General features: G+C 31.0%; 1 protein-coding gene across 4 annotated transcripts in view; it reads right to left on the bottom strand.

Moving 5' to 3' along the window:
- Positions 1-22534, bottom strand: part of LOC132734467 (uncharacterized) — a 28885-nt gene extending 6351 nt beyond the window's left edge. Inside the window, exons 1-12 of one of the 4 annotated variants that reach the window (XM_060721209.1) lie at positions 22355-22534; positions 9639-9836; positions 7575-7724; positions 6309-6431; positions 4932-5324; positions 4438-4567; positions 2701-3853; positions 2156-2393; positions 1811-1921; positions 1371-1398; positions 850-914; positions 7-37 (exon numbers count right to left, since the gene is read on the bottom strand). In XM_060721209.1, the coding sequence (XP_060577192.1) occupies positions 7-37; positions 850-914; positions 1371-1398; positions 1811-1921; positions 2156-2393; positions 2701-3853; positions 4438-4567; positions 4932-5324; positions 6309-6431; positions 7575-7724; positions 9639-9836; positions 22355-22403 (2669 nt within the window). In that variant the 5' untranslated portion in view covers positions 22404-22534. Of the gene's footprint in view, positions 1-6; positions 38-849; positions 915-1370; positions 1399-1810; positions 1922-2155; positions 2394-2700; positions 3854-4437; positions 4568-4931; positions 5325-6308; positions 6432-7574; positions 7725-9638; positions 9837-15754; positions 15979-22354 lie in introns of those variants that run through there. The other 3 variants (XM_060721208.1, XM_060721210.1, XM_060721211.1) reach the window with 3 other exon arrangements.
- Between the last annotated feature and the right edge of the window lie 1963 nt (positions 22535-24497).

The following is a 24497-nucleotide window of genomic DNA, read 5'->3' as shown; positions in this document are numbered from 1 at the left end:
ACTTACAGGTTTGCTTTCTTAGTGACCTTTGTTCCTGAAAAGAAAATATTAAATAGTTGAGTGTATTTCATTTACGCTCTATACCGTTTTTGTAACTTTGCATATTTTTCCTTCAATTTTTATTGAATATGAACAATTATTAAGTGACTGCATGCCATCACAATAATTTAAGAAGCCTAAAGACAAATGTGAAGCCGTTCTCGAAAATAAAGCTATAGATATAGAGATTTTTTGTTTGTTGGTGTTATTTTATTTCATGAAATGTACACAAAAATTGTATTTTCACGAGTGACATAGTCAAACTGTTATATCTTCTCCTTAAAATAGCTACATATCTGCACCTTTACGCCAAAATTCACCTGTAACTCTATACCCATGCGCATCTTTATCTCCCTTACATCACAATTTGTTTACATGGGAATAACACAACATGTAAAATATTAGATCTGTAGACCAATATTAACACAAAGAAAGTTTTAGGTATTGATATCATTGTTGAAATTCATAAAGTAAGTCAATGTTGGAATATATTTGTTGATGTATTCAAACTTATAAGAACTAATTGAATACAAAATCAAACGATTAAAAATGTGTCTGTTTATGATATACGATGAATAAAGTAAATGTCTAAACTGCTCAAGAATGGTAAATAACAAATTAGAACCAATGATATGAAGTTTTGGACGACCTTTTATAAAATCATTCTATTGTGAATCAAAACATATATTGACAAAGGTTCCTTTGGTATCCAACATTTAAATTATATTCTTTTTGGTATTTGATTCACTAAAAAAAACTATGTTTTAAATGAAGCAGAAAAGGTTTCTATTAATGAAACAACATACCTGCCTTTATATTTGCTTTTAATTTTGGATTTATTCATTGGAACGTTTTCCAAGTTCTCGTAGGATTCCCTGCAGAAGTATAAATAACAAAAAGAAGCATATTCATCATGATATGTACATCAGGGGAGAAAAACGAATGTTCTTTACATTTTTTTTGGAAAAAGGGTGATCCCTCGGAAGAATTTATCACAACAAAAATACATGAAAATTGCAGACTCGATTTGAGTGAATTTGTACTTGAGGGATAATTAAAAAGTGCAACATCCCTCATGTCCCCTAGCACTTGCTTGAGCGATATTCAATTCTAAACACTTAACAGCGTTGACAACAAAGATCCCGAAGGACCAGAAAAATATAACAACATTGAATTGAAGGTTTGCACTTAAAACATTTATAAGAATGCATCTGTCTGCAAATGTAGGTTAAAGCTTTTGTCTTGTGTAAAGAACGCTTTTCTGTTTTTCATTTTCTTATTTATTTTAAAATATATAAATAACATTAAAATTACGATGAAACTCTACTTACAGAATGTTTCCGTTATTTTCAGCCGATCCTGAAGTTTAAGAATTGCATCAATGCATGACTACTTAATGACTAGAAAACTTATGCTGAACATATATTTTCTCATGTAACCAATGCAATATGATTTTTCTTTAAAGTAAAGCTATTCCGTGAATATTACCATGTCCATGCAAGGACCGCTGTGAATGACAGCCATTGAAATGTACGTTGGGTAAAAATCATGAAACATATAATTACACGCTTTTGGATATTCTGTGCGAAACGTTACTAAACAATGCCTTGACCGCTAATGGAATGCTATACATGTTTATGTAATTTAAATACTATAGGCTTTGTCTGTTATGACAAACGGATGCATTACAAGAAATTGCCTTTTTTTAATATTTATACAGCTGAATGTAAATAACTACTGCAATTTGTATGCTAACAGAACATTTCAATACCTTGTTTACTTTTTCGCCTTCTACGTCGTACCCCTAGAATGACAAAAGTCATAATACTGGCCAGTAAAACGACTAAAATGCCGCTTGATACACCAACAAAAATTGTCACATCTGTAAAATGCAACATATTTATAAAGTAGGAACATATAATATAAAAATTAAAATGCTGATATAAAATGTTTCATCAAAGAAATTATGGCAGTTCTTCTTCGATATAGGGGCCATTTCTCTATAAGGTTTTTATATCTGAATATCATTTGGAAATACGGAAAATCCACAGTTAAAATGTAACTAAAAGATTGATAGTCATGGATTATTTGAAAGAAAAGAGGTTAATTAACTTACAATTTGTTGTTTTGCATAACTCATCTAGACTGGTAAAATCAATGGAAACATCAATGTACCGAGTCTCTTCCAACAATGCGAAGTTAGTAGCGGTGATTGAAATGTAGAAGTTTTTATTTGAATGATCTTTCACTTTTTTGTCGCACAAATTTAATGCGTTTACTGGTAGGGTGTAGCTAAATGATTCACATTGTTTGCCATCGAAACAGTCGCACGTTGACGTACCATTATGACAAGACTGCATTAAAAGCAAAATAATAGTCTGTATATAAAAGAAAGACATTTTCCTAGTAGGTATGTAGAATATCAAGGAAAGGAAAGGAAGGAAATGTATAATTACAGTATGCCATTCTTTTCTTTTTATCAATAGAACAAATATCTTATCTTAAATGCAAGTTTACTTATCATATTATGATATTTTACACATCAGATGTATAACAATTGAAATATCAAAATAAATAAAAAACAAGAAATGAAATAAATAGGAATGAAATAGCAAAGATGAGAATTACGTTATAAAAAAGAAAAAGAAGCATACAGCTTACCTGTAAGTTATTAAAGGTATGAACATTAATATCACCTGTTGCTATGTTTAAGCTTGAATTTGTTATTCCAAATACCCAAAATATACTTCGTATTCCACTATGACGATCTAATGCTTTGAATTTTATACTATGCGAAGACGTAGGCACTTCTACCGCTGGAAGTTTGCCAATATTGTTAGATACATTCATTAATTCAAGTTCCGGTTTAGATTTGTCTATAGAGACAGTTACGTTTTCTTGTTTGGTATTACCAGCAATATCAATAGCTTGTACCGTGATTGTGAAAGTATCGCCATCATTATTACTGATATTTTTACAAAATGACTGCTCTTGTATATTTGCAGCTTCAGTTTCTACAGTTTGTTTACCATTAATAAATACTGTCGCTAAAAACTTTATTATACCGTTCACATTTAAAGTACCATGGACCGATAGTAATCCGAACTTGTGCTCATATACACCCGTAAATAATCTGTTTTGCTCTGGCTGTATAGGGCCGAGTAAATTATCATTTGTATAGAATCTGTTAATAAAATGATCTTTCCATGTCAGACAAATGGTATCACGTGTTTGCCATGTATGGTTTGTAAGATAAGATGCTGATTCAACAATGATTGGTTTGTCGCCTCTTGTTTCAATAAATGATGTATCATCATATAGCATAAATCTTCTTGCTTCTTGTACGTTGCCGGCAAAATCTTTAACCTCTAGTTTCACTTCATACAATGTTGGTTTATCAGGTTTAAGATACAAAGAAGTATCTGTGTTCGAAGCGTTCATTACTTTCATATACATTGTAGAATAGTCAAGTTGCAACTGTCCTTTCTTCGAAATTACCTCATGAACACTTATTGTATAATCCTGTATTGTGGAGGCATACTTTGCTGATCCATTTAAAGGAATTGGATCAATCCATCCAGCAAATGACACCCGGTTAATCGGAGACCGTGTTACAGGATGAAGGATATGTAAAGGCTCTGTATTGCAAGATCCAGTATCTCTACAATGTCTAGGGGGTGTCTGATCGAACGTGTAACATAAAGTGCGTTTAATACTGACTTTTTGGTACTGGACATACGGATTCACCTTTAGAGTTATGAGATTTTTACTCTCTAAATACCCTCCTCCGAATGCCTCAAACTCAATACAAAGTCTACAAAATTAAATGAACAGCCTTATCAAAAATCTGGAAACAATGTGATCCCTCGAAAGCATTAATCACAACAAAATTACATGAAAATTGCAGACTCGTTTTGATTGAGTATGTTCATGAGGGATAATGAATAAATGCAACATCCCATACGTTCCCTAGCACCGGCTTGAGCGGTACTCAATACTCAACACTTAAGAGTGCATTAATGATCCCGATGGACCAGAAAAATATAACAACACTGAAGTAAAGTTCGGGGCAACTTTTAACTGCTGCCACAAAGCACTTGACACCTGCTGTTGTGCAGTACAAAAATCTGGAGACAAAGGTGATCCCTCGGAAGCATTAATCACAAAAAATTACATGAAAATGGCAAACTCAGTTTGATTAAGTCTGTACATGAGGGATAATGAATAAGTGCTAATGAATAAGTGTACTAGCCGATATCAGATTTTAAATAGGTGACAGTATATCTTTTTAGAACAATTAAAAGTTAAGAAATTTTAAAGATGAATTTATACATGTTTGCATCAAAATTTAGTACCTTAGTACAGCTGGATTGTGAGCTATGTTGCAAGATTACTTACGAGTCGCCTTCCCTGACACTAGACAATGCCTGATCTATCTGAATGGTTCCATTGTCCTGCCTCACATAATTTATAGTTTTGTTCAGTGACGCATCTCCAAATTGTTGATGGCTAATTCTTGTCGTTAAACCTGGTTTATTATTAACTCAGACTATTACGCTAGAAAGGTTTTTAGTATCTTATGGTAGGTCATCTTTAAACAAAACTGTTTTATCTTATTTGAATTCTTTATCAATGATATCGAAAAATATCCATTTAAGTGTGGAAACAAAATAGAAATCACTTTGAATTTATAATCAAAGTCAGTATTTATAGCTTCTATGTTGCCAAGGATCAATAATCGTTTTTGTATGAATATCAATTTGATATTTAACGGACGAACTGAATACTAAACATGTGTCTAAAATTCCAAGCATATCTTAAGGTATATGATGAATTTAGCTTATAAACACAGAACTATTTCAAAACAGAAAGTAAAACTTCTTTAAACTCACCATTTGCTGCAATTTTATTGACATTAATTGAAATGTCTGTCACCCCAAATTTATAGTTTCTGATGTAACCAGGCTGGTTATAGCCAGAAATGTGAATCTTTAATTCTGTTTTCAATTCGTATTGAAGTAATGATAGTTGGAAATTTCCATATGTATCTTTAATTGAACTGCAATTTTGGATGCCATCTTTATTGGTCTTTGCTCGCTTGCTTTGACCATGAGTTCCAATGAATATTGTATTGCATAACAGGAAAGAAGGTAATTTTGTAGGATGACATGTCGTCTCCGAAGATGTCTGAATTCTTTTAAAACCAGGTGCACATATACAGCCACTTGTAAGATCGTTCGAGCAAGAACCGGGCCAACAGTAATGGTTGTTCCAAGCACACATTCCTTGAAACGAAAAACACCAATGATGTATGTACAATAAATTGCTGGTTGCACAAAACATAAAAATGGCACCGTTCAGTTGAAATATTTTGACAATGTTTTATATTATTGTTTTAGATATTTCCATTCAAAAATTCTGAAAATCTTTGTATTTAAGACTAGCGAAGTAATAGATTAGATTTTATACTTTAAACAGTATGTATATATGCAATGCAAATCAATTACTATATCTTACTGTTTTCAATTTTCAATCATTTTTATAATGCTAGAGGACTACAATAAATTATGTGAACTGATTGCTTCATGATATATATTTAGCATCATATTCATATGGTAAAAATTACAGAACCCCAAATCAGTAAATATCCAGATTTCTTAAAAATAAATTGTATTCACTTTTAGACCGTCATTAACAAAATGAGACTTTAAATAAAAGTATTGGTTTACAACTTGAAGGCCATATTAAGAAAATGAACGTTTTTCTCGATGTTTCTCGCTTTGCAGGCTCACAGTTTAACAATAAAATGATATTTGTTTATATTGGCAATTACTACAAACTGTTTGTGACTTTGTAGACTTAACTTTAAAGAAGAACAATTTTTTTAATTACACTATTGTTTATATCACATTGCAGCCTTAGATAAAGAATGGAACGATCTCATAAATTAATTTATTAATTTTACAATAGACAATTTTATGAAAAGCAATGATTTTTGACTTTGAAAGCATACATTTAAAAACAGACAAATATATAAATGATAGCTTTCATTCAAAGCTTTCTGTGAAGTATATTGACAATATTATCATGCTGATTTTTTTCTTTATAAATAAGAATTTTTTAAGTAAAGCAAAGGAATTGAATCAGTTTATTTCAGTAAAATCATTCGCTGAAGAAAAACCAGTGCTAATGTATAGCACTTTTGCTTTTTAATAAAGCTCTGATAGAAAACATAACAAACTGTCTGACTTCCATTACGAACAACTTACTCTCACATTTGGTATTCGACTGCGTTCTTTTGAATAATGTTTGATCGTCAATACATTCTCTACACCTTGTGTTGGAAGAAGAAGAACAATATCTTTGTTTGCAATTTGCAATTGTTGGACATGCTGAAAGTTAAATGCACTTTTATAAAAACTAAATTAGATGAAAGTACTATCAAAGTTGCATATAACTAATAAGTTAAAGAAAGAAATAGTTTTGATATTTGTAATTTAAATGTTTGGATTATGAGGAAAGATCAGTTTGTTACATATTGCAATATGATAACAACGTTATAGTACGTGATATAGAGGATATTTGTTTAGTTCAGTGTAAGATCGGAATATATTTCACCGAGTGAGCACCAAAAGGTATATTTCACGAGTGGCGCAGCCACGAGTGAAATATGAACTTTTGGTGTTCACAAGGTGAAATATATTTCGATCTTACACTACACTAAACAAATTTTCTTTTTATTACATGCAAAGAAAGGTTTTAAAAAGACATTAATCCCAATAATTAATGAAAAGCGCGCCAAATAATCATACAACGTGACGTCATTTACGACGTCACGTCATTAAGTTGGTCCCCAGTACTGTGCACGCTGGTATTTCACTGAAACAACGTAAGGGGCTTAAATTTAAAACAGTGAAATTATCAAAGTGGTAATTTCACTGTTTCAAACAGTGAAATTACCAATTTTATATCACTGATATATTTCTATAAACCACCGAAAAGCATGTAATAAACACGTGTATATGCATGTATACTCGTCTAAATATATCACCGTATCGTAAATTTCAATGTTTCTTAATCCATTAATATAATGCATATACATCTACATTCAATTTAGAACTTTAATTTCATATTTTGGAAAATATACTTGTAATTAAAGAATATGATTATACTAATTGTATATTGAGTCGATTCAATTAAAATAAAGTAAAACGTGTCTCCAAAGGACATCTCGCTGTATCGTCACAAAGTATCCTGACTATTGCAAGGGTATTCATTTACTTTTAGAAAGTTCCATGACACTAGCAGTAATATTTTAAGAGTTGCACACGACGGAAGTCAAAAAATGGTATTTTTTGCTTATTTTGGGAATATCAGACGTGGAGACACAAACCGGTCTACATATGGACAGCGGTAGAGACGGACATTGTCAAGGAAATTGACAAATCTATATCCCCTCCGCAAAGTGGCGCACGCATGAAAACGCTATTTATATTCTACACAAAAAAGCGTCGGGAAAAGTACTCATTAATTACCTGTACATGCATAACTATATCTGGATGAATGGGTAATGAGACCTGTAGAATAATAAGCGTCATTGCATTCCGTGCATTTTATACCATCTGGTGTTCCTCCACAACTTTGATAGCCAGACACACATTGGGGAAGTGAAACATGCCGGCAACCTTTAATAAATCAAGTTTGTTTAAAGCGGCTTCAGCTTTTATAGAGGTTATTTTTTTAGATAAATCGTTTCAAATAATTCAAAAGAATTAAGGCATAAAATGCAATTTGTCGTTGATAATATACATAAATAATAAGGTAACTCCTCGTTACCTCTAACAAGGTGAACAAATTTTCTTTTTATTACATGCAAAGAAAGGTTTTAAAAAGACATTAATCCCAATAATTAATGAAAAGCGCGCCAAATAATCATACAACGTGACGTCATTTACGACGTCACGTCATTAAGTTGGTCCCCAGTACTGTGCAACGCTGGTATTTCACTGAAACAACGTAAGGGGCTTAAATTTAAAACAGTGAAATTATCGTGGTAATTTCACTGTGTGAAATTACCAATTTTATATCACTGATATATTTCTATAAACCACCGAAAAGCATGTAATAAACACGTCTCGTCTAAATATATCACCGTATCGTAAAATTGCAATGTTTCTTAATCCATTAATATAATGCATATACATCTACATTCAATTTAGAACTTTAATTTCATATTTTGGAAAATATACTTGTAATTAAAGAATATCATTATACTAATTGTATATTGAGTCGATTCAATTTAAATAAAGTAAAACGTGTCTCCAAAGGACATCTCGCTGTATCGTCACAAAGAATCCTGACTATTGCAAGGGTATTCATTTACATTTAGAAAGTTCCATGACACTAGCAGTAATATTTTAAGAGTTGCACACGACGGAAGTCAAAAAATTGTATTTTTTGCTTATTTTGGGAATATCAGACGTGGAGACACAAACCGGTCTACATATGGACAGCCGCTAGAAGACGGATAGAAGGACATTGACAAATCTATATTCCCTCCGCAAAGTGGTGCACGAATGAAAATACTATTTTTACAATGCACAAAAAGCGTTTAGAAAAAAATTAATAATTACCTTTACATGCATAACTATATCTGGATGACTGGGTAATATATCCTGTAGAATAATAAGCGTCATTGCATTTCGTGCATTTTATACCATCTGGTGTCCCTCCACAACTTTGATAGCCGGACACACATTGGGGAAGTGAAACATGCCGACAACCTATAATAAAATAAGTTTGTTTAAAGCGGCTTCAGCTTTTATAGAGGTTATTTTTTTAGATAAATCGTTTCAAATAATTCAAAAGAATTAAGGCATAAAATGCAATTTGTCGTTGATAATATACATAAATAATAAGGTAACTCCTCGTTACCTCTAACCTATCGGTTCTGTTCTCTATATGTCAATTAGTAAAGCGGAGTAAAAGTTTGAAAAAGACAAATATATACTTTTCATGTCGTAATCCGTTCATAAAAAACGTTATGGACATAACATTTACATTTAATAATGATTTAAGATAAACTCAAGAAAGTTATAGAGTTTATGTGGGCTGTTAATGTATTTTACATAAAATACCAGTTTATCAAAATGGATCAATATTTCTATATTTTGTGTACTCATCATTTATATGTACGGGGAAAAAATGAGAATGACAATATTGACAAAACTTTTACACGTATTCAGGATTCAAAAAAAAAAAAAAATAAAGACCGCTACACTAAATGGTCGACTACCTGCTTAGTTTTGTATGTAAGTTATTTTTAAAGAAAGAGAAAATATTTGATAGTATGGATGACTTTTATGCTCCTACCAGCGACATATATGATTTATATATTCATCAAAGAGTTTAACTATCAATGTCATGGCGCTTTGTATAGACAATATATTTCCTGAACCTTTTTTTCACAATAGTGCCAAGCTTGCTTAACAATTGAATCCTTTTATCTTAAAAAAGCTATATTCTCCAAATAGCAATTAACATATACTTTACAGTTATTGTTTAGAACGCCAGTGTTACGTATTTTTTCTTTAAAGTACCTAAACAGCATGTTCCGGTTCTCCAGGGGGTGCATTGACACCTTCCATTGGTGTATGTTCCTTGGTTATAGCAATAAGTATTACATTCCCGTGATGTTCTAGAACTAATTGGTGACTGACAGTATCTAGTCTGTGATCCACCGCCACACGTAACGCTGCAAGCACTCCATGTACTCCAGATAGAGCATGCATAGCATCCTTAAAGTCAAAATTACAATAACACGGATTAGATTTGATTAAAAAACCGATTATGTTTATATAAACTTAATAGTATAGTTGTACTTTCTTATGATATAAATATAATTTGCAAACACTTTTTGTAAAGATAGAACGCATTTTTGTATAGCATAATTCTGAAACCAACAAAACTTTTGAAGGTTAGAAAAACAAATATGGGAAGTTCGTGCGAAATTAAACATTTTGTCAAATATCTGTGGAATTTTGTACTTCATAATTCAATCTGTCTTTAAAGATTAACGATTGGTTGACTTTTAAGCGTGATTTTATTTCCATATAATGACATTAATGTACTACGTAGCATGTCTGTGTAATTCTATCTTCAGTTGCAAGTGTATTAACCGCTTGCATGATGCCCATGCATGTTTGTATGTTTTTTGCCAGTTTTATCACATTTGGGTCACATATTGGCGCGGCGGTAAGTCTATCTTACCGACTTTCATGAATAACTAACCAAAGAGTGGCGGAGTAATTCTGCCTTACCCGAGGGTCTAACGAGCAATCTCTGGATTACGAATCGCATTATCTCCCTATTGATTTTTATTTTTGCAACAACATAGATCATGTTTGCATAAAGGATATACATCTATAAAATAACAGTTTAACAAATCAAATATGAAATTTGATAACGTTTTTAAAAATCACAGTTCAGATAATGACAACAACAAGTCAGAGACTTAAAAACTAGCACATAATATTGTTTAGTGACATGATATGTATAGTCGATCCAGTTAACCATAGATTCTAAGATATAATATGGGGAGATAAAATTTACCAGCGTTAATACAGGTATAGTATACACTATAACAATATAAACAAAATAAATAAATAAATAAATGAAAATAAAAGTAAAATAAAAATAAAATAAAAATTAACCAAAAACGATGGAAACAAGATAAAACCAGATAGACATTCTATTAGGTTTCAATTATCACCATTGTTGATAGATTTGTTGAAGTTGAAATACATATACAAGCAACAAACAATGTAACTATGTGCAATGTAAATCATGAAAAATTAATTTTATATTTTAAGTAACTGTAACCTTGACCGTAGGGGGCCAAAAAGCCATCCCAAGTGAGGTCTTTATAAAACTTGCTTTACAAAAATTTCATAAAAATATCTTATTCCAAACTCTAGTTATTGACCGGAAACCTATTTTCTATTTTAGTAACAGTGTCCTGACTGGAAACATATTTTCTGTTTTTAGCAACAATGACCTTGACATTGACTCCACAGGACCCAAAAGCAGGCAGATGAGCTGGCAGGCTTCCAACAATCAAGATAGTTTCTGTTTTATAACTAAATAAAGTTTGCTTAAATGTTGTAGTTCTGATTAAAAGAATATATTACACTAATAATTACATTTTATGGAAAAAAGGCAATTCATTATTAGGCAAAAACTTATCCAATCATGAAACACCGACAATATGCATCAGGGCACTTAAAGACAAAGATTCTGTGGAAGTTTGAACAAAATCCCTTGAGAAATGTTAGAGTAGTTGCGCACAGAAGGAATTGTTCACTATATATTATATAATTATAAGAAAACAAAACAAAGGGCCATAATTAAGTCAAAAATTATCCAGTCACAAAACCCTTACAATATGCATCAGGGCATTTAATGGAAAAGCTTCTGTGAAAGTTTGACTAAAATCCCTTGAGAAATTGCCCGCCCGCTGACATACCTCACTCTAATTACCAGTTTTTTTTTCCGGAAAACCTGGTAAAAAATACTCACTAGATTTCAGTAATCTGACAATGCTATATAATCACAGTGGTTTTGTATTATCACACAAAAAAGACACAGGAAAACCATAAGATGACTAGGAATATAATATATTTAGGCGTACATTTGTTGCCACTCAGTAAAAGAAAAAAATCACTTTGGTGCTGTGCAGCCCAAATTGAAACAAGATTGCTTTAAACAGCAGTATATATTAAAACTGCAAATTTTTACTAAGTTAATATATATATGTTGGTTTGGTTGATAGGGTTTGACGTCACACCGACGACACAGTATAGGTCAATGGTTTTACTGTTGGAGGAAGACCTCAGGTGCCATTTCGTGTATTATTTCCGGCGCACGAACGGGCACCTGAGTAGAACCTTCGACGTTCCAAAAGCTAGCTGGCTAGCTTTCTCACATGAAAGAATCCAAAGTCCCGGTCGGGATTCGAACCCACAGCGGTGAGGGGCAAGTAGTTTGAAGTCATTGACCTTAACCACTCGGCCACGGACGCCACATATAAAGTTGTATTTGATATACATTTTACATTATCTTGCAAACTATTCCAATCTTTAATACCATCATAGAAAATAGTACAAGTTCACGTCTTATTACAATGCGGAATTGAAAAACTTTGATTATTTGATCTTGTGTTGTATGTGTGTACATCAGAAATTCGAACAAAGTTTGACACTTGTTATAATAAATCTTATGCATATGATTAAGTCTTAATTGTTTCTATTTTCAATATTTAACATTTTAACATCTTTAAAATCAGAAGGAGTTAAACTTTTTCTTGAATGGTAATCTTTTATAAATATTATGACTTTGTTTTGAGCTACTCGCAGTTTCTTTTTCAGACTTTTATTTAAACTTTCGTACCAAGAGGAACAAGAATAATGAAAATGACATTTGATTAATGCAGAGCAAAGCAGTTTTTTCTACAGTTGAAAGACAGACATCTACTATTTCTGTACAAACATTTAAGCTTAGAGATTCCATCCAGACCTGTACTTTTACAAACATTTAAAACTACAAAATTCTTTAACAATAAAATTTTCAGACACAGAGTTTAAAAAGAATGTTTCACTTTGTGAGTTGTAATTGGAGTAAAACTGTTTTAATAATAGTGGAATCAAGAGTAAATGAATTCTTGCAAGTCGGCTGTCTTTCTACAATTTTGTCTGCAACAGTTGTAAAGGATTCGTTAAAATGATTTGTAATAGAGACTGACTCGTGTGAATTTTCACCGTTAATATTTCAACACAATGCTTGTATCAGATTTCTGTTGATTTTATAATCAAACAGTTTTTAAATTCTGTCAAAGCTTTTTGGGATAAAATTTGTTTTCTTCAACTTTATTAGAATTTTTTTTAGATTTAGCTTTCTTATAAATCTTTGTACTGATTTCACTAAAAGTTTTAAATCTTCCTTGCAGCCATTTTTCTTAAATCTATATAGGTATGAATGTTTTTGTTTAGTCTGCTCAAAAATTTAGAAGACATCCAAGGTTCAGAAGATTGTTTAAGTTTGATTTCTTTAAAAGGAAAGACGTGGTTTAAATTTCCATAAAAATCTCTTTAAAGGCCATTCAAACTGTGTTCACATCATTTGCACATCATAACAAGCATCTAAGTTAGTACTGGTAAGTTTATACACAAACATATCTTTGCTATAATTCTTTAAATATCTAAGTATAACAATATTATGTTTGTTTGAAGGTATTTTCAAATACTTCATTGTACAAAAAGTAAGTAAGGAAATAAACGGACATAATATTACAAAAGAAAATTGACAGCACGAAAGCAACATCAATGTTTCCAAATTTACACCGGTACAAAAAATAAATGGTAGCTAAGTTATCAAGTAACAGTGTTTCGAAATATGTCTTTTATTCTTTAAAGCATAGTTGTTCACATTTTTAATAAGTTATATGCCCGAATACAAACATGATTTCATATACTTTAAAGGGTTATGTTTATCTTGTTAAAATCTTATTTCAGCACTTTTTTATTTTTTATATTTTGTAGATGAGCCGTTTTTCTCATAAATATATAATTGCTTATCCCAAATGCTTACTTGAGATTTAACAAATAAACAAATGAAAAAGTAGAAGCATATTGATAACAACAAACAAATATTTGTATTTTTCAATATTTCAAAAGATTTGGAACTTTAGATAACTATTTTAAACCAACAGATAAATGTTTATATTTTTTTCTATATGTGTCATATGGTTCAGAAATTAATCAACGATATTAACAGCTCCCATTGAATATCACTCTAGATCAAGCGTGGTATTCTCGAAAATTCACTGACAAAAATAATATGGGTTTCAACAGATGGACACACAAAACCACACATGATGTTTGATTAATCAAATTAGCTGACAAAATCCAACACTTAACGCAGCTGAATGGTAAGAGAAAATGAAATTGAATCATTACCTTCAAGTACACTTGTCACAGCAAATAAATGAAAAATATCAACTTCATTTTGTGTCTACGTATGAAATTGAAAACAATATATATATTGCAAAACGTGCAATGTCAACTTGTACGACTTAAAAGATTATGCATTGTAAATTTAAATAAACATAGTAGTTCTTCCGGGTGTAAAACAACCCTACTAAAGAGAAGATTTAAATGTTTAACGTCAACTAAGTACACAAAATTGTAACGAATATCATTGGATAACAACTTTGATAATAATAACAATAATAATAATAATAATAATAATGATAATAATAATAATAATAATAATAATTATTATTATTATTATTATTTTATAAACAATGCGTTGAGGTCGCAATCATGACATGAATGTGTTTGTTACGAAAGACCGGTGGAGACATTTCAGCTCCTTGAATTAACGGGTTCATCTTCACGAATCATTACGATGTCAACTTAATGAATGTGATTTTAACTTGATGAATTCACGATTTCAATTGATAATTGATCTCCACGAAATTGAAGTGCACGATTTCGACTACGTGAATTCATGAAACTTTGTGAAATCTTGAATGCCTGAAGTTGAAATCATGAATTCGTGAAGTTGAAATCGTGAATTCGTGAATATTTTTATACGTCACGTATTTTTTTCTTGAAGGAAAGTTTTTTTATATGCCACGTGTAAATTTTCATGTTGTAAAGAGAGAGTGGTCCAAAATAGAAAAAAATATTACCCTTAAACAAGAAACTAATTACAACGGATAAGACATATCCATTGAACAATGGTAATTCTGAGTGTACATGAGGTACCAAAATATTAGCGCTGATTTAAGTACAGAATAATTATGATTTAACAACTCTTTTTGAATGTCCATATAGACAATTAATGGCCATCTTACTGTACAAATAACGTTATTGCTACAATGAAACAGTGAGAATGTGAGTCTCAAAAGACATCAAATTTGATTTTCAACTGGTTCAAGTAAGATGGTTAATGTACGATACCGCTTCCTATCCTTCCGATCAGAAGAATGCTACATTTTTTATGAGAAATTATTTTGATAGTTACAAGATATTACACATTCTCATACAAATGTTGCTGAGTTGCTACGGCGTCCTTACTGCTCCTATAGAATACCCCGTTTACATGTTACACTATAGGATAGTTACAAATCTAGATGCAACTGTTTTCAAGTACTAAAAAAGGAAGAAAATCACAAAAACACCATGACCTTTCTTACATCTAAAACACTTTGTTTATTTTATGGTTATTCTGTAAATTATCTTATTACTGTGTATAACACTTTTGCCTAAAAGAAACATTTGAAGTCACGATACAAAGCTATTTATATGTACCTATACATACATGTTCACAAGTTATAACATTTGTTCTAAAATAATTACAGTGTGTTATATATAATGGACTATTTTCAGCAAGATGACAGTAAAGGGTTTGTAGTAAATATAGCTTTAGGTTACAGCAACACTGTCAACATTTATATAAAGAGAAGGAGAGATAACAACAAAGTTTTATATGGTCAGTTTTTCAGAATTTACTTTTAATATTCTGTATAATAATCATCGAGAAACAATTTTTCTTAAAGACAAAAATAACATACAGCTTACAAACCTTACAGTCTAAGGGGATTGTTTCTGGTCATAATATTTGAAATATGTATAAAAATGTTACCCTAACGAACCCATTTTAAACACTTGTGTGACCATTTCACCGTCGTTGTCAGTTATTCTTCCTTTATAAATAATCTTCAAAGTGGAGGACATCCGCACAATTTTAACGTAAACGACAACACAAAAAGTGGATTTTATTCATGTTCCTTATTTAAGATTTACAAAAACACTATTTAGTCGCATAATAATTTATTTTCAAAAATGGACGTCTGTCAATTTAAAGTGCGCACTGCTTGAAAAGCATAATAGACGGTGTCAGGTGCAATTTCTAAAAATTAAGCGTGTTAGTTAATATCTGAATGATTTAATTTTGTAGTTTATAAATAGTATAAGGAAGTACTACTGCATTGCATTTATACTGTGAAAAAAGTCGGAATTAAAGTGATTTCATTGGTTGTCATAGAATAACTTGACATTTCTCTGCTTAACCGGTTAAAGATCCTGTATGTTTTGTAATTGATATTGTTACTGTGTGTGTACCACAGTTTCAGGAAATAATATAAGTATACAAGTATGCAAATAAAATAATCTTCAAACATCGAAGAATATATCAGATATGTACTGCAAATATTTGTGCACATTATATGTAATCAATAAATTATAAGTATTCATTTCTTACTGGAAAATTTGACTTAGAATTTAGAGAAAATAAATTTCTAATTACCTCCATTTATTAACATGAAATGTTAAATTCGCTAATATCTTTATAAATAATGCTTTGATCATCATATTTATGAAATAAAACCATAAAAAAATTGTGTAACAGGATCTTTAATATTATAAGAAAATCATAAACATAATGTTATGTTCAGGACAAGGAACCACAAGTAAGCCATTATCATTAATATGACAATATGTTTTTGTTCTGGCTTGTTATTCCATTTTACAAACAAGTTAATGCAAAATTTTAAGCTCTCCTAATGTACAATTGTAATGAATCGTGTGTAGAATCAGTCATGTTAATATAACATAACAATTGTATAACAATCTACAAGCATATATATAAATATTCATTAATGAAAAAATATCAACATATACACATACACCATATAAAACAAACAAATACTTCTTGACTATAGTTTTAATAATCAATTAATTGTTCTTTTTAACAAAAATGAAAAAAAAACAAAAAAAAAACAAGTCTCATTATTACGATTTTTCCTAAAAGTTCCTTAAACTAAGATGGTATGTAGTTAGTAAACAATTGAAAGTCAAAATAAGTTTGTTTACATTTTGCCATAACTACTTTTAGTTTTATAGTTAACTTTGCATTACGACACATTACTCACATAGCTCAAGGAAATTTCTGTAAACAACAATGAGAATTCATCTTTAACGTTTTATTTAAAAAAAACGGGGCAGGCTTTTTCTATTTTAGACAGATTTATATTTTATTCTAAACATTTTCCAATACCACAGTTTGGTCAACCACAACTGTATTCGCCAATCTTTAGAAATATATAGTCAATTTAGCACAACTTGACAATGAAAAAATTAACATAATGTCACTTTAAAGTGTCGCCTTTTATTAAAGAAAACAAAGCATTTCATGAAGACATACCGAAATGAAAACATACTTGCACGAAACATATATTACACTAACAGGGTAATAACAAAACTAACAGATCAAGACAATTAAATAAGACTTGAACTGTACAGTTTTGCGTTTTACAAAGTGTATTATATATTTAAACACGCAATTGTTGAATTATCATCACATTATTTATAGGTACCGGTACCGTTGGCCTAGTGGTTAAGGCGTCCGCCTTCGGATTCGGAGGTCGAAGGTTCGAGCCCCACGGGGAGCGTTAATTGAAGGATGAATGTTTCTCGTGGGACACTTTCCGAAATGGCCGCTTCGTGAGCCGCGAGGTTGTTAAAATGAATGGTAATCGATTTCTATCCGCCTGGCATAGTGGTAGAAGTTAAGAGGTACATGGCATGCAAACAAAAGGTGTCTCATAAGACAGAAATGGCTGGCCCTTTCAGTAGGGGTGACACTATAATAAACAAGACCTTTTTATAGGGTAAATTAGCAGCTTTCATTATGTACACTATGTGATAGTAGATGAACAACTTTGTTTTTATTTACAATGTGTGCAATATATTTATATACAATTGTTCTTAAAAATTTAAATATTGAAATCATTTACTGACAGATTGTCATAAACATTGTTTTAAAAATATCATAACATTTTCGTGTTGTTTCGAGCTCGATGTCAAAGTACGCTTTAAGTTGTATTCAGTGTGTTACAAAATAGGTTCACCAGGCAGTATTTCTGCAAGTGACATGCCAATTACAAGAAACACCCATTTGTGTCAATTGTAGGGATCGCTCGTTAAGTATTCCAAAACATCTAATTACATCCATTTCTTCGCTTTTAGGAAGTTTTTGAAATTTCTTTCCCAGCCATAAATACATTTGTGAAAGCATTCAATTCATTTAACAAGAAATGCCCTTTTTAAATGAAATAATATACAACTGTTAAGAAAAAATGGACAAAAACCTAGAAAAGAAATAAAAACATGCGGAATTACTTGAAAATCTGAGCACTTATTAGCTATAGGCAAATAGATAAAATGTCCTTCTTGAATAACTGAAAACTGTCGAGGCTTTCGCGAGTCAACATAAAGTGTGAATATCAAGATTCTTGATTATTTGAGAAATGTCAAATAAAAAGTATTCCGCATAATTGAGTTTTTTATACAAGCATGTTAAACAGTTGACCTCTATAAATACCTAATATACCATTTTGTTTAAAAAAAGGCCACTTTTCGTTATTTTTTCAGAACACGTAAATAATCGTGCTAGATACTTTAAATACCCATAACACGGCATTATCGATAATATTCAAGGGTTGAAATCACTGACTTTGCTCATTTACGACAGTTGGGAATGCCTGCTACCGTCTCATTCCTTCTGTAGCATCGGCTTAAACGAAACTGAAGAGCCAAAGAAAAATAACGTAAGCCATTTAGTACTGGTTTATCATTTCAATCCTTCTCGCAAAGTTAATTTGCCGATCTGGTCTGTCATACGCATTACAGGGAGTGCCTTTTTTTAAAACATTTGTTTTCAACAGATCTATATCGTATTTAATGTTAACAACAAATATTTCTCCTTGTAAAAATATGAGAGATCAAATTAGAAACATAGATCGTTAAAGTGTATAAAGCTATACCCTCGGTATGTTATGACTGCAAAAGTTTTGTCTATATTATGATCGGAATAGATACAAAATACCTAGAAAAGAAAGAAAATTACCTTCATTTTTATTTACTTTGAGAGAAACTTGCCCCAAATAATAAATAAATCAAGTGAAAATGGAAGGGGAATATTTTGTCCCGGAACATTTTATTCTAATTTACGTACAATAATCATATGTGAATAATAAACGCAGTCATTCTATGTTACAACTTTTTCGAAAAAACTCCATACGGTTATTAAAAGAAAGTAATTTTGCTGTTTGTTAATACTTACAAAATCTATCATCAGATTGAGCATTATACACTTCAAGGACATCCGCGATGTTGATTTATAGCTTTGTTATGGTCTTCCTTTCAACCTTATTTAATCAAATGGTATACACTCAGGGCCGAAAATAAATCTTTATTCGGCTTCAAAGCAACCGAGTCATTTACGAGTTTGAAAATGTCGCATGATTTACTGCGGAATGACACGATTAATTCCTAAAGTATTAAACATTATTGCAAAATAAATAGAAATATTCACATGCATATGCTAAACATTTTGATACCCACTTTCTTTTTTCAATTTATTGCAAAAACTTTGGTTATTTACATTTTTTTCCGTTCGTCAAAACATATTTCTTATCTCTGTAAACAAAGATTAGACTGCTTATCGGGTTGATTTCCTATAACGAGGTAGCTTTTTCAGACTTCATAATAAGGAACCAGTCTTAAGAGCACAGAAAAAGATGACGTACCGAATGCAGCTTAAAACACGTTGTCCATCTTTTTTAAGGTGTTCTGTTTTGCAATGGACAAAAGGGCATCAGCATATAGTTCGTTAAATGGTTATAGTATATTAAAGATCGTTGTAATTTCAATTGCTTTACTATTTACCCTCGCTATTACAAGCACAGACGTATTTTCGAATTTATACTCGCGTTAAAAAAGATACAAGCGAACAAAGATATTAAGGACGAAACTATTGCTCTGAATACTAGTGCGACGTTACTGAATTAAGCTACATGTGAGAATGCTTCACCTTTAACACTGTTCTAAAATATATTTTTACCCAATCCCACTGCGTCATATGTGCTGACGTTAGACAAGCAATTATACTTTTGTTCAATATTTTAAGAAATTTAAGTATATATAATTGCAACAGCAACACAATAACCCAAACATAATTAGTTATTAAAGAAATAACTACACCACAATTTGCCTATGAATTTAGGGGTCTAGTATATTCATGGTAATTTTGTATTTAAACGGAAGTAAAAAAAAACTACTATTACATTTTGCTACTTTTAATACAAATCATTTCACATTCATCACAACTTCCTTCAGGTAATATTTGACTTATTCCTTTCCATTCAACCAATTCCTTCGCAGCCATTTTTTTGCTTGCGTAAAACCTCACTTGTGTTCTACAAGGCGTAAATGATTAAGTGATTTAAATATATTGAACATCTAATTCATCAATCCCAGTCATATTTTACATTTGAATGTTGAACTATCCTATTTTATTAGTAAATGTTATTCCCTTTATTTATACAAGCTATATCTCATCAATCAATATGCATAAAATGCGACAGTAGTCTCGTCCCTTCACATAAAATTTTGTTTATTCAAATATAAGCCTAGGCATTAATAATCCCTTTAACACTTTTGGGAATAAATACGAAAATCCTTTACATTATTTCTATCAGAAAATTATATTGATGCATGTCATCAACTTTCAGAAAAGAACCCCACCCTTCAACAATGAGAGAGAGAGAGGGATTTTTAATCCGTAAGACTCAAACGTCATAGAGATGTTTTGATATAAACAAGTCATATATAATTTTGCGTAAATATTAAATAATACGACAGCCGCCGTAAAACGTCTTCTTTTTTCATGGCGAGTTTTAAGCATATTGGTATGGAATTATAGCTCTAGTATATTATATAATAAAGTTGACGCTATTTTATATACTATTTTTACGATATGATTAAACACATACAGTCCAGTATGTTTATTTTATGTAGTTTTTCTTTACGTCACTTGACGTACAAAGAAAAATTCTCACTGTAAAGATTCATCTCTGATGCTGTTTAATTTACAAATAAATCAAATAAAATTCTTTTGCCATTTCACTGGCATTTGAATACAAATTAAAATATAGCTTTGTTCTCAGGTTTGAAAATTTAATTTCATATTATTTTTCCATGTTTCATTCACAGTATGCAGTGGCTTGGCATTCTTACACAAATGATGACTCATATTGGTTGATTGATTATATTAATATTCAAACTCGTTCACAAGAAGACAAATATAATGTGTTCAAATTTTAATTTCTATATTTTGTAAATGAGCCTTTTCTCTCTCACAAAATAGAAGATATCATTTATTATTAGAGATTAAACATAAAGACGAAGTATATTAGTATCAGCAAGAAACAAATGTTTATATTATCTACGGATTTTTCAAACGATTTGGAAATTAAGTTACGTTTTCAAATCATCAAATAAATTTTTGCATAGTTTTAGTCTTAGTTTTTGAAATTGAATAACAATTTTAAACATCCCGTTACTCTAATTTTGGGCATTTCTATCATTTAGCAAATTATGTGGTCAAATTGATCTACCAACTGATTAACCAAAATAAGCTTATTCCCTGCGGTCTGGAGACCGCAGGGTATTGGTACGCGTTTTACTTTTGAGGCGTGGAGGAGCACGTGACCTGTTTTCGGTACATGGAGGAGCATGTGATCTGTAAACCGTACATGATTGGTTAATTGACCTTTTCGAAAACCTGGCTAAATACCGTTTGCCGGTACGTTACGGATTTACCTCTAGTGACACCTAATTAAGAACAAAAAACTATTACGTGATATTTCTAATTTTCTATAATTATTTTACCGTTTAAGGTGGAAAAACTTGAATGATGTGTTTGAAAATTATCAATGTTTCTTTAATATGTATCTCAAATTTTACAAACAATAAATTGTTTATACTGAAAATCTACAAAATTAAAATATTCGTAGTGGCATCTGCCAGAATAAATAGAGATATTTTCTGCGTAAACTTGTGTATTTACTTTTTTTTGCTCGGAATTATTCATAAAATGGTAGGCCTATTTAATCATTTTCTTAAAAAGAAATAATTGATTTATGTTCGACCTTCTCCGGTCATCAACGGTCACCAGTTTCCAAAGACCTTCTTCTATATTGATCGATTATTGTCAACTATATTCCTGATAAAACCGCGCGTTTATTTATTCCCCCCAAACAAAGTTGAAAATAGTTAAATGTAATATCTTTATATCATTAAAAATGTTCCCCGCAGGAAACCATTTTACTTGTTCTAAAATGTTTACTCTATTATTTTATCACTTACTGACGCAGCCAGATGCCTAACAAAAATAAAAAATGAAATATTACCTTGAAGTAAACTTGTCACACCGAACAAAATGAAAAACAAAAACTTCATTCCGTGTCAACGTATACGATTGAAAAATTGTTAAACGTGTAATATCAACTTGTCCATTAAAACCAAAACATGTACGATCTCAAAAGTTTACTGCACCACTTGTAAATTTAAAAAGAAAATGCAGTTCTTCCGGGTTTAAAACATCCTTAATAAAGAGACGATTTTAATTTAAAACGTCAATAAATTAAAAAAAGATCTGTAGGACAATAAATACGTCGATATTGAACCAGGGTAAGAAAGAAACAACATGGGGGTAAAGAACGGGGTAATTTATTCAATTGGCAAACCACTTGTTGAAGTGTTAATATTTTGAAAAAAACATTTGAATGGTGTGATCTTTCGAGATAACTGAAAGAAACTGAAGAAATCGTGCAATATATGGTAATACGAGGTTTTGTATAGAGTTATGATAATATTTAAAATGTTCACGTATTGCCATTTATTCAAATTCTGTAGACGAGTACTTTTTTACACTTATAAACTGGTCTTTCTATTCAATTATTTTTTTTAGATTTCCTTTGTAAGATCTCTTAATAAAACATTTATATCTTATTCAAATTGCTGAAGATCTGCAGTGAGATTGCATTTTACACAATAGATAAGACAACACGGTGCATATCCATATCGGTACCCTCATTGCCAAATCTGCTGAAACGGTACCCTATTTGCACATGCAAATATAAAAACAAACCAGCGATGGATTACAATCCTGTAAAATTTCATTGTAATAAGGAAAGGAGGTATGACACTTAGAAAACATGTATACCACGGAACACTAGAATGTTTTATTTATGTGCTGATTTGTCATGTGCCCGTTTTTCATGTACTGCCACTTCACAATAAGTTACAAAAATCGACAAATCCTGCCTCGTCCATCACCTCGACATACTTTTCGGGCTGCAATGAACCTGTGGCTTGATTATATATGCATCATACATATTTAATATGTTCATTTACATATCATCTTCGGACAAATGGCAGTATATTGTCAACAATAAATGTAAAATTCATAAAAACACCATATTTTCGGTTTTGCAGCGGCACGGGCTACCTCTCTTCATTTGAATTTTTATATCACAGGTACCCTCTCATTTTTTAACACATAGGTTCCCTCAAAGCACGACATATGCTTTTATTTGCGTTAATGGTTAAAGTTACATTAAATAAATATGTAAAAATATTTTGCCGTCGGCCTAAAAATCAAACATTCTACATTTTCGTTAACCTGTTTAACAGTATTGTTGTACATCTCATCGAATATTGTTCATAAATAAGGATTTTAAAGGGAACACCCCACGGTAACACTAATGTTCGTATACGAATTAAGATTATAATCAGCTTGTGTATGCGCTACGTCACAGTGTTATAGCTGTTTTCCGGAACACAACAAATATGAGATTTTCTTGTGCAAACACATTTTAACCGTTTAACTACACGGTGCACTAGGCCTGAGGTTCAGTAAAAAGTAATCATCTCATAAAAAGAGATTAAATTTGTATGAAAACATCCGTTACAATGCAGAAATATACCGTTAAATTAGGACTGCTACTTATAGTCATGTTTGTTGCTTTAATGATGTACGGATGATCTGAAGGCGGAGTTTCTCATGCAAACAGATATTGTACTTCCGATTTCGCCACAGTGAGGTTGTCCATTTTTTCTGCTTATGAAACTCATTTTGGTTGTGTGGACACCAAAATAAGATCTGGAGTCGATATGAAACCCAATTTATTAATGAAATGTCGCTATTTCTGTTTTCATGAAATTTATTAAATGTAACTTTTAGTGTGTAATATTTACATAAAAGTAAGAAATATTACATACTTAACGAAAGAGGACCAGATCTGAAAGCATAAAATGCTTATAAAGGCCTTACATAAGATTTATAACTAAATATTAGTCGGGAAGATGTATTTAGAGTAGACAATAAATCGTAAGATACATGACAAATAATACAAATAATCATGATATACAATCAAGATTGAGTGTACATAAAGACGTTTAAGGGCCATCTCATTGTACAAAATAACTTTGATGTTACAAAAAAATAGTGGAAATCGGTCTCAATTTTATTTTTAACCAGGTCATGTAAGA

Source organism: Ruditapes philippinarum, unplaced genomic scaffold (assembly GCF_026571515.1).
Source record: "Ruditapes philippinarum isolate M1 unplaced genomic scaffold, ASM2657151v2 ctg1454_1_1_1_1, whole genome shotgun sequence".
Classification (NCBI taxonomy): Eukaryota; Metazoa; Mollusca; class Bivalvia; order Venerida; family Veneridae; genus Ruditapes; species Ruditapes philippinarum.
Note: the sequence above shows the minus strand (reverse complement) of the source record. Positions and strands in the feature narration are given on the sequence as shown.